The 15,344-nt window shown below is 34.3% G+C and overlaps 1 protein-coding gene across 2 annotated transcripts in view; it reads right to left on the minus strand.

Moving 5' to 3' along the window:
- Window positions 1-5,856: 5,856 nt before the first annotated feature.
- The window catches only part of LOC143244134 (uncharacterized), a 43,068-nt gene continuing 33,580 nt past the window's right edge, over window positions 5,857-15,344 (minus strand). The window contains exons 2-3 of one of the 2 annotated variants that reach the window (XR_013024908.1): window positions 12,116-14,760; window positions 5,857-7,710 (exon numbers count right to left, since the gene is read on the minus strand). Coding sequence is in view for 1 of the 2 variants with exons in the window: in XM_076488265.1 (XP_076344380.1) it covers window positions 12,673-14,598 (1,926 nt within the window). In the remaining variant the exon portion in view is untranslated. Of the gene's footprint in view, window positions 14,761-15,344 lie in introns of both variants that reach the window. The other variant, XM_076488265.1, reaches the window with a different exon arrangement.

Here is a 15,344-nt window from a genome sequence, read left to right on the forward strand (position 1 = left end):
TTTTTTTTGTATCTGGTAGATATAATATCCTCGTCGCTTTATAGTGCTATGACTGGAGACATGTTCCTTTAAAACTTATACCTTTTATACTTTGCTAGCAAATACTATGGTTTTTAATAGCTTTATTTAAATTATTAATAATTTGTATAAAGATGAAATCTGTTATTATAGCCATTAACAACTGATGCAATTTATAGTATTTACTTAAACCTATTCTATTTGTCCATTTCTGTTAAAGTACTAATTTATCTCCCTTTTATCTTTTCAACTCTCTTTAACATTTATTTGTCTAGTTGTCTAGATAACTGTTCATAAGGAACTTCAATATGCTACATCAACGGATGGAAAAATTATTTGCAATAGCTACGGATTAACAACTTATTTTTTTATAAAGATATACCATTGTGTGAAATCAATAATCTAATTTATTTATTAACTTGTGATATGTGTGGGTTAGAATATACAGAACAAAATTCTAATTTTACACATCTAAAAATTAATAGTTTGTTTGTTTTGAAGTTGAGCAAGAAGCTACACCACGGGTACTTAAGTTCACTGACATATAGCTGTATTACTGAGGGGCCTAAAATAATATGCATACATCGCAAACTAACAAGGGTTTTCCACATTCTCTCCAAATACATATTTTTAACAAACACCCATTTGCCAGTGTAAAAGTACTATTTAAAAAGTTACAATAATAATTTACTAACGGAACAAGACTGTTTTAATTCAAAAGAACAAATTCTTTACTTACACGGATTAAAGCAGGATTCTAAAAAAATGCCAATCTTCAAACAGGACTACTTCTATTAGACATTTATCTCAAATAGACATTTGTAATATATATATAAAAAGTTATTTATTTTCTTACTTATGCGTGGATTTAAACTTCAGTTTTGACGGGCCCGGCATGGCCAGGCGTGGTTAGGCGTGCGACTCGTGACCTGGTGTCCAAGGCACTCGGATCGTAATCTAAAGGTCGCGGGTTCGCATCCCGGTCACGCCAAACATGCTCGCCCTTTCAGCCGTGGGGGCGTTATAATGTGACGGTCAATCCCACTATTCGTTGGTAAAAGAGCAGCCCAAGAGTTGGCTGTGGGTGGTGATGACTAGCTGCCTTCCCTCTAGTCTTACACTGCTAAATTAGGGACGGCTAGCACAGATAGCCCTCGAGTAGCTTTGTGCGAAATTCCAAAACAATCAGTTTTGATACATTTACTAATATTTTATGTTTAAATGGCACAAAAGGTAAAACGTTAATCAAAATGTGAATTACATTTTGAATTAAAAACATTAGTATTAAAGATCTTACTTTGGGTTTAATTAAGAATAAATTGGAATTATTTTTCCAAGATATAAGCTCACGAACAGGGTAAAAAAGTCGTATACAGTGATAAGTCTAAAATATAAAATTAACGATGGTTTATTTTTCTCATCTAATCCACAGAAGTATTCAACATTAAATATTTCCTGTTAAGTTGCTACAACTTAATTTTCACTATCCAACATAACCTCTACATTTTCAAGCATGAAACATTTATTCAAGGCCTTATTCCTGAATAACCTGATAATCTACTTTATAATTGATAATTTTAGTGATTCATTTAATAATCATATCATTACAAGTTGTTTAGAAATATTAAAGATCAAGATTTAAAAATAATTTTGGAATTAAATGGTTTAAATAACCAAAAATTTAAATATTAAAGCTTATTTTCCTCGTTGTGTGTTTTTTAATGGAATTATTTCTTCTTAATTATACAAATTAATTGTATACATTTTATAAATATACTGCATTTACGTAAATGGAAAGTAAACGTTTCTTCTATTATTTCTAAAATAATTTTTCATTACTTCTATTGATAAACTTTGTAATTTTGGTTTTATATGTAGAAAAAAAAAACAATGCGCAAATTCCAATTAACGAAATGAAAACAACTGAAACATTTGCAAAAGCACATTAAATCATATTGCTAATATTAAAAGGCCATAAAATGGAATGTAAATATTTATTTTACATACTTCGATTTACCAGTTCGGCCCGGCATGGCCATGTGGGTTAATGCGTTGGACTCGTAATCTGAGGAGCGCAGGTTCGAATCCCTGTCGCACCAAACATGCTCGCCCTTTCAGCCTTGGGGGCGTTATAATGTGACGGTCAATCCCAATATTCTTTGGTAAAAGAGTAGCCCAAGAGTTGGCGGTGGTTGGTGATGACGAACTGCCTTCCCTCCAGTTTTACGCTGCTAAATTATGGACGACTAGTGCAGATAGTCTTGGTGTATCTTTGCGCGAAATTTAAAAAAACAAACAATTTATCATTTTTGTATACAATTCCGAAAATACTTGATTAGACTTTACTTTTACAGGAAACGGTGCATTTAACAATATTTGATAAAGAAACCAACAAGAATTTAACTTTCCCATCCTTGTGCTACTTACTTACCCCACATAGTGTAGTTCGGTATGTCTTAATAAACGAAATAATTACTTCGAGCTAAAAACATAATTGACAGTAATAACATTTCATTATAGTGTTCAAAGGATAGCAATTAAATTAAAAATTGTTAAAATATAAATCTTTTTCAAAGGAAATAGTTATCTTATTTCTATCTTGTGATCCTGAGGGATCGCTAGCATTTCAATGATATCTAAAGTCTATAAAGACTAGCTTTAAATGTTATTTCAAAAGTTACTTCCAGGGTGTGCCGGACCGGAATGGCCAACCGCAAGTACTGTACTTGTTTCAGCTTGCCTGGTTTATATATGAATGAGGTTTACAAGGGAGGATGATGGGTTAGTGCAGTTAATACTGCACTACTGAGGTAGGTGGTTTATGGTTCTTGCTACTTCCTAATAATTGTCTCAACCGTGGAGATTTGGTGTCTAATAAGGGCAGAAAGTAACGGCGTTGTATAACAACAAAATTTCTATTAAGATTTTCAAATCTTAAACCTTGTAGGAGTGACTACCACGCCCATAACTGGGTGGGCAAAGTGAACTGTAGTAGATGTTGAAACGTTATTGGGTGTACCACCGAACACATAACCTCTAAATGATCTATGATAGCTACCTCGTCATTCATTTGTTTTTGTTAAACTGTATCTGGTAGATGGAATACCTCCTAATGCTTTTAGGTGCTATTACCTTGAACATTTTCACTCAACAGTCATGCCTTTTGAATTGTTTTAAAATATTATGATTTTAGTTTTATTCAAATTTAAATTAGTTCCAATTTGTTTTAATTAATAGTTTGCTGTGAATATTGATTTTCATATGAATCTTCATCATTGTTATATATAGTGTTGGCTTATCCCCTATATAACAATTGGTACAATTTACAATAGTAAATCTAATTATTTACTAATTTCATCTTAAAGATCAAGAAATTAAACGCAAACATTACCTTTATTTCATGTTAAGGATTTTTCTTGCCTAACTAACTAACGGGATTTTCTCGTCGATAACGAGAACTAAAATTTTCTATTCAAATATTTTTAACTTCAGTTTTTAAAGGAGTTTCGGAGAAAAGCAAAACTTTTTAAAGTGTTTATTGTTCACTATTTTTTTATTGACTGTAAAACTCGCACAGTGTTCTAGATGCGTATCTTTACTGGTGCAGATAATAGTCACTTCGATAAATGTTAGGCTAAATAAAATAAATGAATCAATGCGACTGAAAAATAAGTTTAATCCCACATATGGTTTGAAAAACAGGGCAGTATAGAACTGTCTTAGTTAGTGGGTACTCCAAAGCTTTAAATACGAAAACAACAACAACAACTATAAGCCAGAATACATATATTATTCCCCATTATCTTAAATATGTAGCACTGCCCAGAAATAATGTTTTAGTTTTAACCCTTCTCTAAACACATTGTCGAATTTCGCGCAAAGCCACGGGTGGAATATTTGCACTAGCTATTCCTGCTCGAACACTCAACACCACCCATCGCCAACTTTTCAGATCGAATTATGGAATATGACTGTCATTCCTACGACACACGCATTCCCCCAAATTGCGAATAACGGAACCTCATATCCCTAAATACTGGACACTGCACCCTCCACTTCCTTTTCATTAATATTACTTGAAGGCGTACATATTTATAAAACAATAACGAAACATTACACTATGCAACTCTTTGATAGTATATGTTATTTCTTAATTGTTTATGTTGTAAAAATACAGAAAATGGCCATTATTCCCTTCAAACTTTGCTTTTCTGACTTAGGTTAATTTCTAAATTTCATTATCCATTTTCCCTGTAAAAACGAGCAAATTTGCACATTTTTATTTACAGAAGATCTGAATAAAACAACAAATGAATCAAGATTAACATGTATTTATACTAGTTATACAAGAATGAATAAAAATGTTTAGCAGCGAGTAGTTTTTCGAGATTTGCGACTGTAGTGTAAATCAGCCCCCAAATATCGTCTCCCATCATATTTTCGTTGTACGCTCCTTGGTAGCGGCGTTCAAAGTCCAGTATATTTTGGTGGAAGCACTTACCTTGCTCCTTTGAGTATGCTTCCATGTTCTCCTTGAATTTATCAAGACGAGCATCCAGGATATGGAGTTTCAGGGACATCCTGCAGCCCATTTTTCCTTAGTATTCACAGGATCCTCAACCAGTTTCACATCATTTTCAGCCTTGTGATTGCCCAAGAAGCCCCAAACCACGTGACAAAGCTGCCTCAAGCTTTTGTTTCCTTCCAACTGAGCTTCTTGGAGAATTCTTTGCACTCCGGGATCTTCATTTGTGGTCCAACGAAGACACCAGCTTTGATCTTTGCCTGACAGCTTAGGGAAGAAGTCTGGAAGGTACTTGAAGGCTGCAGACTCATTATCAAGAGCTGTGACAAATTGTTTATAAGACCCAATTTTATGTGCAATGGTAGGAACACCTTCTGGAGGTCCACTAGTGGCTCACACCTGACACTGTGCCTCCCCACAGAGAACTCGGTTCGTTGTGGCCAGTGCTTCCTGATGTAGTGCACTGAGGTGACCTTGCTGTCCCAAAGGCAAAGGTAACAGGGAAACTTGGTAAAGCCTCCTTAGAAAGACCCATCAGGAATGCCACCATTTTGAAGTCTCTGATAACATCCCAGCCATACTCATCATACTTCAAAGCAAATATTGTTCGTCTTACTTTCTAGTTTCTTACAGTGCGCGCAGATAAAATGACGTGCCCAGGATTTGTCTTGATGCCCGACTGGCATGCCGAAATATGCCTTGTAGGCTTAAGATATTTTAGCATATGCTGTCAGAGTACATTTTCGCTCTTGCCTTGATAAATTGACCACATACATAGTAGAATGTGTATGGAGAATGCTTGCAGCTTCTTGATGACATCTCTGATAAAGTCAGAAGTGGTGAGCCCGTGTGTGTGTGTGTGTGTGTGTGTATATAGTATTATATATATATATATAATAAAAAATATATTATATATAATAATATATAATAAAAAAATAATTATATAATATATTATATAATAAAAAATTCTCGTAAGTTTTACAATATTCGAGAAAGTTATTGAAAATTCTCTATCAGCTACTCAGCACTGAATCTATCTGGAATATTCTGGAAAATGGGGAAATTTGAAATGTTTATTACCCAAGTCGCAAAAGCAAAGTTTGAAGAGAAAAATAGGTCTTTTTTATTTACTTTAGGCTTAAGCAATTGGGAAATAATACTTTCTGCCAAGGAACAAGAAAAAGTAAATTTGTTACATAGTGTTATCTGTATCACAATTTTCGTTTCATTAATATAAGGGAATTAATATTTCATTAGATGACACTTAAAGAAACCCGTATAACTAATGAAATTAAAGCAAAGCAACTCGCGATATGATAAAGAACTTTTATTATCCATTTTCTTTACAAAGCGTGGAAAGTCAGCAATCCAGATTAGAAACAAATAAATATTACAAAAAATCTCCAACAAGCAAGAAAAACAATGAAATAATATGCTCAGTGAATATGGCCATCTACTCGTTGGTAAACATTTTCGTTAGATGAAAGGAAATGCACTCGTCCAAATAAAACAATTTAAACCCAAGAGTTTATGTAAGTATTCTCTAAAGAAATATCTTAATTTTTGTTGTATATAACATTTATTACCGTGCTTTAGGATAAAAACAAACAAAATTAAATGCTTTTCAATCTAGTTTCATAGAAGTTATGGTCACGTTTATTTTAAAATACAATCACTTAAAACTGTAAATTAAAACAATACAATTTTCGAACTAGATATTACAAACGTTCTCCGACCCGACTTGTGCTAAACCTAAAATATCTTTCGTAAATATAACACTTAAAACATTTTAATAAATGGCAACATTGAAACAAAAATATCTAAGAACTAAACTGCTTTTTCTCTGCTAACTCAATGGTTACATTTCAAGCATAAAAACACCAGCAATATAAAATTACATAGCATAGCGTCTGACGCATGCGCTATAACAGACTAATATACAAGCTAAACCACAAAACTATTGTTTGCTCGTGACAATATCGAACAGTGCTCGCTAATAATTAGTTTTCAGCGAAATGTTACGCGAATTTTTAAGTTACCGGTTTCTGAAACAAACAAATGAAAAACGATGAAAATGCAGCCAATATTTATCACCATAAACAGATGAAAACAACAACAAAACACACGCTCCCTAAATATAAAAGAGGGAGGTTCTTACGTCCAATGAGCGTGATAGAACATATATCACAGACTGTATTTGGAAATTGTTTTTCTTGCTGAAACACCTATTTACATGTCTAATTATATCGTTGTTTCACAATATTCACACCAGTCGCTTCTACATAACTACTTTCGTCAGCCCCAGTGCTGAGAACCACCCGATTCAGCAGTGAGAACTTAAATGTTATCCAGACAAGAAAGATAACTACGGCAAAAAAAAAAGTGTTCGTTTTGTTTGAAGCACTGTTGGCCTAATTTGCTGTGTCCACCACAGGGATCGAAACCCTAAATCCTCGCGTTATTAAAGTTTTGTGGTTAGTTTGTATTGGTTAACATATTTTACATGGTATAACCATGTTTTCAACAAACACGTAAACATCGAAAAACGAACAGAAGTGACTACAATCGGTTTTGCTTCTTGGATAGGAACCATTTAAAAAGTTCAGTGCTTTTCACAAAATAAAGTACGATTACCTTTAAAAGAGTAAAGGAATATAAACAAAGCAATATTATGTATATATGTATATGCAGGAAAACTTTCTACTCAGATCATTAATAAAATAAATCATCCGAGATTCAATACAGAAAACATGTTGGCTTTTTTCCTATGATACATTCAAACACTTAACTAAAACTCTACTTGGTTTAATATGAAGTTTCTTCTTTACATGGTATTGTAGTAGTTTCAGCATGCCTGAGGATGGCATGAGCTTTAGAAGACGCGTGGTGCTGAAACACGAGCAAATTCTTACACAAAAACTTATTAAAAGTTCTAGTTGGCTGTTGCAATGATCCGGTTACTGTTCTAAGAAGTCCATCTCGTGCATACTTGTGCAGTTTAAACGGGTTTTATCAATTAAAGTTCAATGTGGATTGTACGAAAAAGAGACCTAGGAACTCTTGTCACCTCTTTACAACCTTACCACGTGTAAGTGTCATTGATACCTTACACTTGGAGATTCCAAACTATTTTGAAAATCGGCAAGATTCGTGGTAAGTAGTGCCACCTGTCGAGTTATAAGACAAGTATGAAATAAATTGAAGTTAAATAATGTATCGAAAATCATTTTTCTTAAAAGATCGTAAACATTCACGATTGACTTATCTAGGGGTTTTAAAGGTAATGCACAACATAAATTAGAATGGATTTTAAAAACTCTAAAAAACATTGCAATTATGAGTTAGAAATTGCAGGTTTGTACCTAGGATGCAAAGCTTATGAATCAAAACAAACAACATACAGTAGTGAGATCAGTAAAAACGCTGCCCCCCACACTCTTGAGATGTTCTATACAACCTGGTGTGAGTTACTCGACTTAAAAGTATGTGGGCTAACAGTTTATAACCCTAGCTGCAGGAACCATTCAGCACCTTAAAATTAATTTGTTTTATAACACTTGTAGTAATATGTAATTCAGCTCGTCAGTCAACAATGTACTGATTATAAATTAACTGTTTCTACACTAATAACCTGCTATATGAATGAATAAACAAGATTGACAATGAACTGTGCTTACAATACATCCATTCGTTATCATCTCGAATCACAGACAGCTGTTAGCTTTAAACAAATTACCTTTATTCACATTAACATAATGTAACTTTCTTAAATTAAAAGGTTCCATATGTATGATCAATTAATCCTTATCAATTGTCTTTGGGCATTTTGACAATTTAGAGAAATCAAGGGCACTAGGCAAAAAGAAAAGTTCAAAAAGCTTTCTAATTAAGTTTACATTAAAGTTTTACAAAACAAAACTAAGGTTTTTCCTCAACATAGGTACTAGGTTTCCATACACAAACATACATGAACATGCACATGTCATATATTACAATGCCTCCTGAATACAATTACTATATGGTCACTTGGAAAAATGTGTGAATGTTACAAAGCTTGTCAAATTATCAAACAGGGAATCTGGTGTCAAGCCTTTCTAAGTTTTTAATGTCCTTTCTAACACTGATATTAAAGCAAACACTGTGTAATTAAAATTGATAAGGTATTCCTGTATTAACACTGTCACATTTCAAATGTGGTAAATTCTAGTAACATTTAACCCATAACTCTACACAAGTTTCTACCACACACTGTTCACTTAACTTGGTTTTTCATCTTAAATTTACCAGTTTGCATCAAAACTTTTCAAATGATATTCTTTGGACTTAAGTTTATGTTAAAAGTATGATGAAGCCTATTTAAAACCCAAACAAACAAACAGCATTATAATTAAATAACGTTGATAGCATTTAAGTACCTTCAAACATCCAGAACATAAAATTCAAACAAGTATATTAAACTAAAGCTACAGCCTATAATAGCAGAAAGAATAACAAATATTTAGCTAATTCTTGTCACAATAAGACCATCTTACACACACACACACACACACACACACACACACACACACACACACATTACAGAGAGGAGAGGATGACATTTTAATCAATTACTCTGAAGGTTGGTTGGTTAAAGTTACAATAAGATTGTCTTATGAATGTATGCTATTGGATTAATTATTCCTACATTTAGTATCATACTAAATAACCAAAAAAAAAAACACTAAGACAACACAAAGTCACCATTTATGTTTGTCTGAAATTTTGACCAGTGGATAGTTTTGATACTGAAAGGAATTACCATCACAAAAGATAACTTAGATTTCAAAAGTACAAGAATATAATATACACAAGAACCAACTGAACCATAAGGGATACTTAATATCCATGCACATGACACTTTGTAACATCAGCATAATCTAAGATTTAGTCATTTTAAACCTATCAGATTAATCAATCCACTAACTTTAACCACCTGTTGAGTAAAACCTGAACTTCTAAATAACATGAATTTATTCCAAAACCACTAAAACATGTTAAAATTGAAGACATTTTAGATTTTGTAGTGCACCTTTTCAATTGCTCACAACAGTTTATTACAATAAAAAATCATTTGCAATATTAATGTTTTCTCTAAATGACAGATCTAGAATTTTATTTTTCAATTTAAACATTTTGGATAACAGTAAATTTTACAAATGCCTTTGAGATACACACAATTATTTGTTCTAATATAGCTATTTTCGGTTTCTAAATACAATTATGTCTACTATAAAAAATCTAACCTAGAATGTTTTCAAACAATGTACAAGATTTTAATCATAAATCATGTTTCATTAGAGTTAAAATCTTACAAATCAATCTTAATAAAATATAAAATTCTGAGAAAATACACACCGTTAAACTAGCTATATGTTATCTGAGAATAATAAATTATTTTAACTTGAGTTCACATTCAGTTTCACTACCATACTATACCATGGTAACTTTCAATAATAGACTTGGGTTTTAAATGAAAAATTAAACAATTCTTGAATGGTATCATAATATGTAAAGAATTACATCAGATAAGTTCCAGTCCAAAAACAACTGCAGATAACAGCAGTCCCCACTTAGCCTTGCATACATTTTCTCCTCAGTTCACTTAAAAGAGCATATAATTAGGCTTAGTGAAATTTTATGGTCCAAATTTTGTGACTGAAGGGGAAGTTTTTCTTCTTTACTACTGAAGTACTTAAGATCTTATTCCAAGTTTATTTTCTATACTGACAGATTTCATTTCTTGTTAATTCATTAGATTTCACTTAGAAAGCTTTGAGATAGTTTTTTTTTAATAATAATAATAATATAGTTTGACCTTTCAGGTACTTAGCATTCAGGTTTAGTGGAAATAATCCATTAAATACATGGCAATTCAGTAATATTTCAGGTTCTCCCTAACACCCATACACAAACTTACTTGGTAATGTGCAACAAAACAGGTGCAAATTCAAATACTAACACAAACTAAATTCTAACAGCAACAAAAACACTGACAAAACCTGCAGCTAGAATAACATCACACAGAATTAAAATGAAAGTTTATCACCTGTGTTTGTGTATCATCTAAATGTATGATCAATTTTCTTGCACTTGTCTAATTCATTCTTCTATCTTGGTGTTTTTTTTTTGTTGTTTTTACAAGGTTACTTCAACAGTTTGTTTTTTCCTGCTTTCCTAGTTTTACTTGTATAAAGACTCAGTTTTCTATGGAATATTTAGTGCTTGATTGCAATTATGACGACTACAAAATTCGTATGTTTAGCAAACTTCTCACAGGATGAAATATACTATAGAAGTTCTAATTTGTAAGTGCTATGTTTGAGATTCTGTAAAAACATACCTTAGAAGAGTGTGCTGCCTAGAAATAATATATATAGGTAAATGATAAGGTGAAACCTTACAAAGATTGATAACAATTTAGTAGCTCAAGTTAAATGAAATTCATAATCTCTTCAAACAAAATTTGTTGTATATTTAAACTCTAGTAATGTCAAAACATAAGAAACAATAGTCTTGTACTCCATACACAATTATATGCCAACTTACAGTAAAAACAAAGTGTGCATCAACCAAAAACTATGTTTTTAAGTATAGAAAAATCATTGTTTATGTGAGAGCAGTTTCATGATGCACTTCTCACCCAGTTTCATGATTGTTAATCTTAATTTATAATAAAAAAACAACAGACAAAATATGTTTAACCCCCACCCCTTCTTTGAAAAACATTTAACAAAAGACTTAGAATGGAGTGAAAACTTTTTCAACAAAAACATTCTTTCAATGTTTGAACTATTTCTCTCATTTATCATTCAAACTTAAACTTTCATAAAAACATAACATTAATTGACTAAAAACATTTTCTCTCTGTCTTCGGTTCCTTCATAAGGAACAAACAACAAAAAATTGCATCTGTAGAATATTCTTTATATACAAATAAAGCTGACACCATCTTCCAAACATACAAGTACTTGTGCAAAATTTACAACATACTAAGTGTTGTTCTGAAGGTGCCAGACACTGATACTTTGTAAAGAAATCTTTTAACAGCACCACTTTAAAGTTAATCCAGGAACCTTCATTTTCAAAACTGAAGTGAACAGGCCATAATCTCATCTAACAGCTGCCATGTTCAACAGAAAGGGATTGGATAATAAGTACATATACAAATGCTTGTTTCACAAACACTAAAATGTTTCATTATGTACACGCATATAGTTGGACTACCAAGGGCTTGAAAATAATTTTCTTGGCCACTGGCAAGTATTTGTCAGTTTCTCTTAAAGTGCAAACCATGCTAGAAAACATTATCTTAACATTTTCTTTCTTTGTAAACGTGTAGACTTCCCTTTTTTTTTTTCATTAATTTTAAACTACAGTTTACAAGTGGGCTGAATTATCAAATGACAAAAAAATGCCAGTAACCCTTGATGGTCAATGGCTAAATACTAGAACTCAGTGGGTTTTTTTAACAGCTTTCCACACCTAATTTTGAGCCCTGCCACTAACTATTAAAAAAGTCTTATTCCTTCTCACCGGTTTCCAAAATCACCACTCTTGTTGCAGTGACCAAAGAGTTCCAGTTGCTGAAGCCTAAAGTAGGAATCCAGGTAATATATGTACCACGTCTTCTCTACACTCAAGTCTTGTTACGTTATCACAGTTCAAACAAAAGCACCACTGTCTGCATCCTGAAAGATTTCCTATCAATGAAACACAAAACCATTCCGTATCAAATAACTGTACATGGGCACAAGTTGCAACAGTAAACATTTCATTATCACCATTTAGAGTTTACAAAGAACAAAGTCCTGCTGTGTAGTGATGAAAAACCAAAGTTCCTCATGGAAAAGTATACTGTGTACAGTTCACTTTTCTAGGAATGACATCACCTTGGGTAAGATGAAGTAACTATAAAACTTCTAAACTCTGGTAGATTTGATTGTGACATATCTAGGTTAGGATGATTGTGAATACACCTATTAAGTTAACCAACAGATGAATTCTCCACAGCACACTTGAATTATTTATTTTAGAAACCACTGACATACTAACTAGCATCTTTACTACAAAATAATGCTAAGTTAGTTTTTTCAATCAAGCAACTGGGAAAAGTCTGGGCTAGTCGATGAGTGAAAATGGTCATCTGATATGTGATGGCCTGACAACCCAGGAGTGCTGGTGTTATGTTTATCATCAGAAAGAGGGCTTCCTAAGGTATGATGATGAGCCATTGCATTTGAGCTGAGAAGAGCAAGACGAGAAAGAGGAGTGGGGTGCTGAGTGTAGGAACTCATGGATGATGGGGCCTGGAAGCTACTATAATGTCTCTGGTAGCCATGAGAGAGCCACCTTGGGGAATGAGCCAGTGGAGCTGGAACTGGGGTGGGCGGAGCAGAGTAGAAGGGCCGACTCTCTTGTTCAGAGAATTGTAGCTGACCGGGAGTGCCACAAGGAGATGGACTTTTTACATGCCCCATCTGAGAATTGTTGACAGGGGGACTATGCATCGTCGGGTGAATCATACATTCTGAATGGGGTGCAAGAGTTGGAGATGGCTGGTGGGGGTACACTGAAGATGATGGGTGACTCAACATGCTGGGGGGTGATGGGCTAGAAACAGACGATGGCTGAGTAGATGAGGGAGTTCTATGGATCCCTCCTAAAGACAAGTTTGCAGATACCTGAGGAAGAGGAGAACTGCGAGGAGGAACTGATTGGGAATGTGATTCCGGTGTTGCTTTTGGAACATTTTGAAAGGGGCTAGGAGTAGGCCTTGGTGGACCATTTTGAGATTGAGAGGATTTGCCAAGATTGATAGGGTTAAGAGAAGGAGTATGGGTTTGAGGAGACCCATGAGCAGGTGGAGCTGAAGAAGATTCATGAAGCGAAAAAGATGAAAACTGGTTTATGTTAGATCTGGAGCTGTGAAGCATTGGACGAGGTCCAACAGGACAGGAACGTGAACCACCTCGAGAACCATAACGACGAGAAGGCAGCTGACCAGTGTGACGTTGCATGTGAGTTTTCAAGTTTCCCTTTTGCGAAAAAGTTTTTCCGCACATAGTGCAAGGAAAGCGGTCATCCTTGTTGTGGGTTCTTACATGGGTGTGCATATTTCCACGCTGAGAAAAGCATTTTCCACAAACTCCACATGCAAATGGCTTTTCTTTGGTATGCACACTCCGTACATGTGTCTTCAAATTTCCTTTCTGGGTAAAGCATTTACCACAGGAATCACATGAAAATTCCTTCTCTCCTGTGTGAATCTTCATGTGTGTATCAACATTGCCCTTTTGAGTAAAGCTTTTACCACAAACCTGGCAGGAGTAAGGTTTCTCTCCTGTGTGAATCATCATGTGGGTCTTCAGATTTCCCTTCTGAGTGAAGTACTTGTGACAAACAGGACACAAAAACTGTTTGGTTGGTGCTGGCCGAGGCCGACGGGGTTGGTGTTGGTCCATCTGGGAGTCAACATGATTTGCCTGACATCTTACAGGCATAGAAGGTGGGGGTGGTGGTGGTGGAGGAGGAGGAGGTGGTGGAAGAAGAGCAAGAGGAGCCTGCTGAGGATGGCTGGAGTTTTGTGCAGTCAAAGTAGGTGACTGTGAAGTTGTTGGTAACTGCTTACGTTCAGGTGGAGCACTCAATGGTCGGCTGATACTAGGGTGAGTAGACATGTTACATGAGGTGCTACTACTGCAGGCTCCATCAGACTTCAGACTGCTATAAAGAGAGAAATACTGCTGGCAAACCTCGCATGGGTAAGGTTTATCCTTAGCATCTGGGTGGGGGCACTTTTGTGAATGCTCGTTAAATGATGACATTTTTTCTATGTAGCTGGACGCTGCAGCTAATTGAGAAATGCCTGTTCCAAAATGAAGAGGGTTTTTCTTAAGAAAGAGGTCAGTTAAACTAGCCTGGTATCCAGGAGGCCAACTTTTGTGACTAAGAGATGTTGGAGTCACCCAAGGATATGTACTATTCTGCATGGTACTAGTAGGAGGGTTGCTGTTCATGAAATCCAGGATTTTTGAAAATTATAGGTTACTATGTAATGGTAAATGAATGATGAATCTTCAGGTTTGTTCTGTGGCCTGTTCAGTCTTTAAAATATTGTGATCTGCATCTATCTTGTGGTTTACCGATATCCAGTCATCCAACATGATCAAGGTCGTAACCTGCAAAAAGTCCATAAAACTTTTGTCACAAAATGTTGCAGATTTTGATGTACACTGTTAAAAATGCATTTTTCTTCCTATTATTGCAGACCTTGTTATTGCATAGCTACTGGTTACACTATGTTAATACTAAGCTACAAAACTTGAAAGCCAACCACCTGTAACTATTCTACAATTGCGTTAAAAATTCTTCTAGTAAACAAATAATATAACTTTGAATTATGAATTCTTGTTTAAAATCTTCTGTTAAAACCACTAATGTTGAACATGTTTTTACTTTACCCTTTGTCATTAACTAATTATATTTTGCTTTTAAAAAAGTCTAAAGTTTACCCTTCCCAAAATTGAAAATGTATTTCTGATAGATATTCATTACTCTCACTTCCAGCTCTAATTCAGTACTGCCCTCTATATGCAAACTTTCTTGCTTCCCACTAGCTTTTAGGCTCCCACCTGATTTCCCATGACAGTCCTGCACTGTTACATCTAAATGAGTATGCACCTTTCTGACATAAAACTGCAACACCTCCTTCTATCACTATGCCACCAAATAGCACAGCAGTATGTCTGTCGTTGGTTGATTT

Source organism: Tachypleus tridentatus, chromosome 2 (genome assembly GCF_004210375.1).
Source record: "Tachypleus tridentatus isolate NWPU-2018 chromosome 2, ASM421037v1, whole genome shotgun sequence".
Classification (NCBI taxonomy): Eukaryota; Metazoa; Arthropoda; class Merostomata; order Xiphosura; family Limulidae; genus Tachypleus; species Tachypleus tridentatus.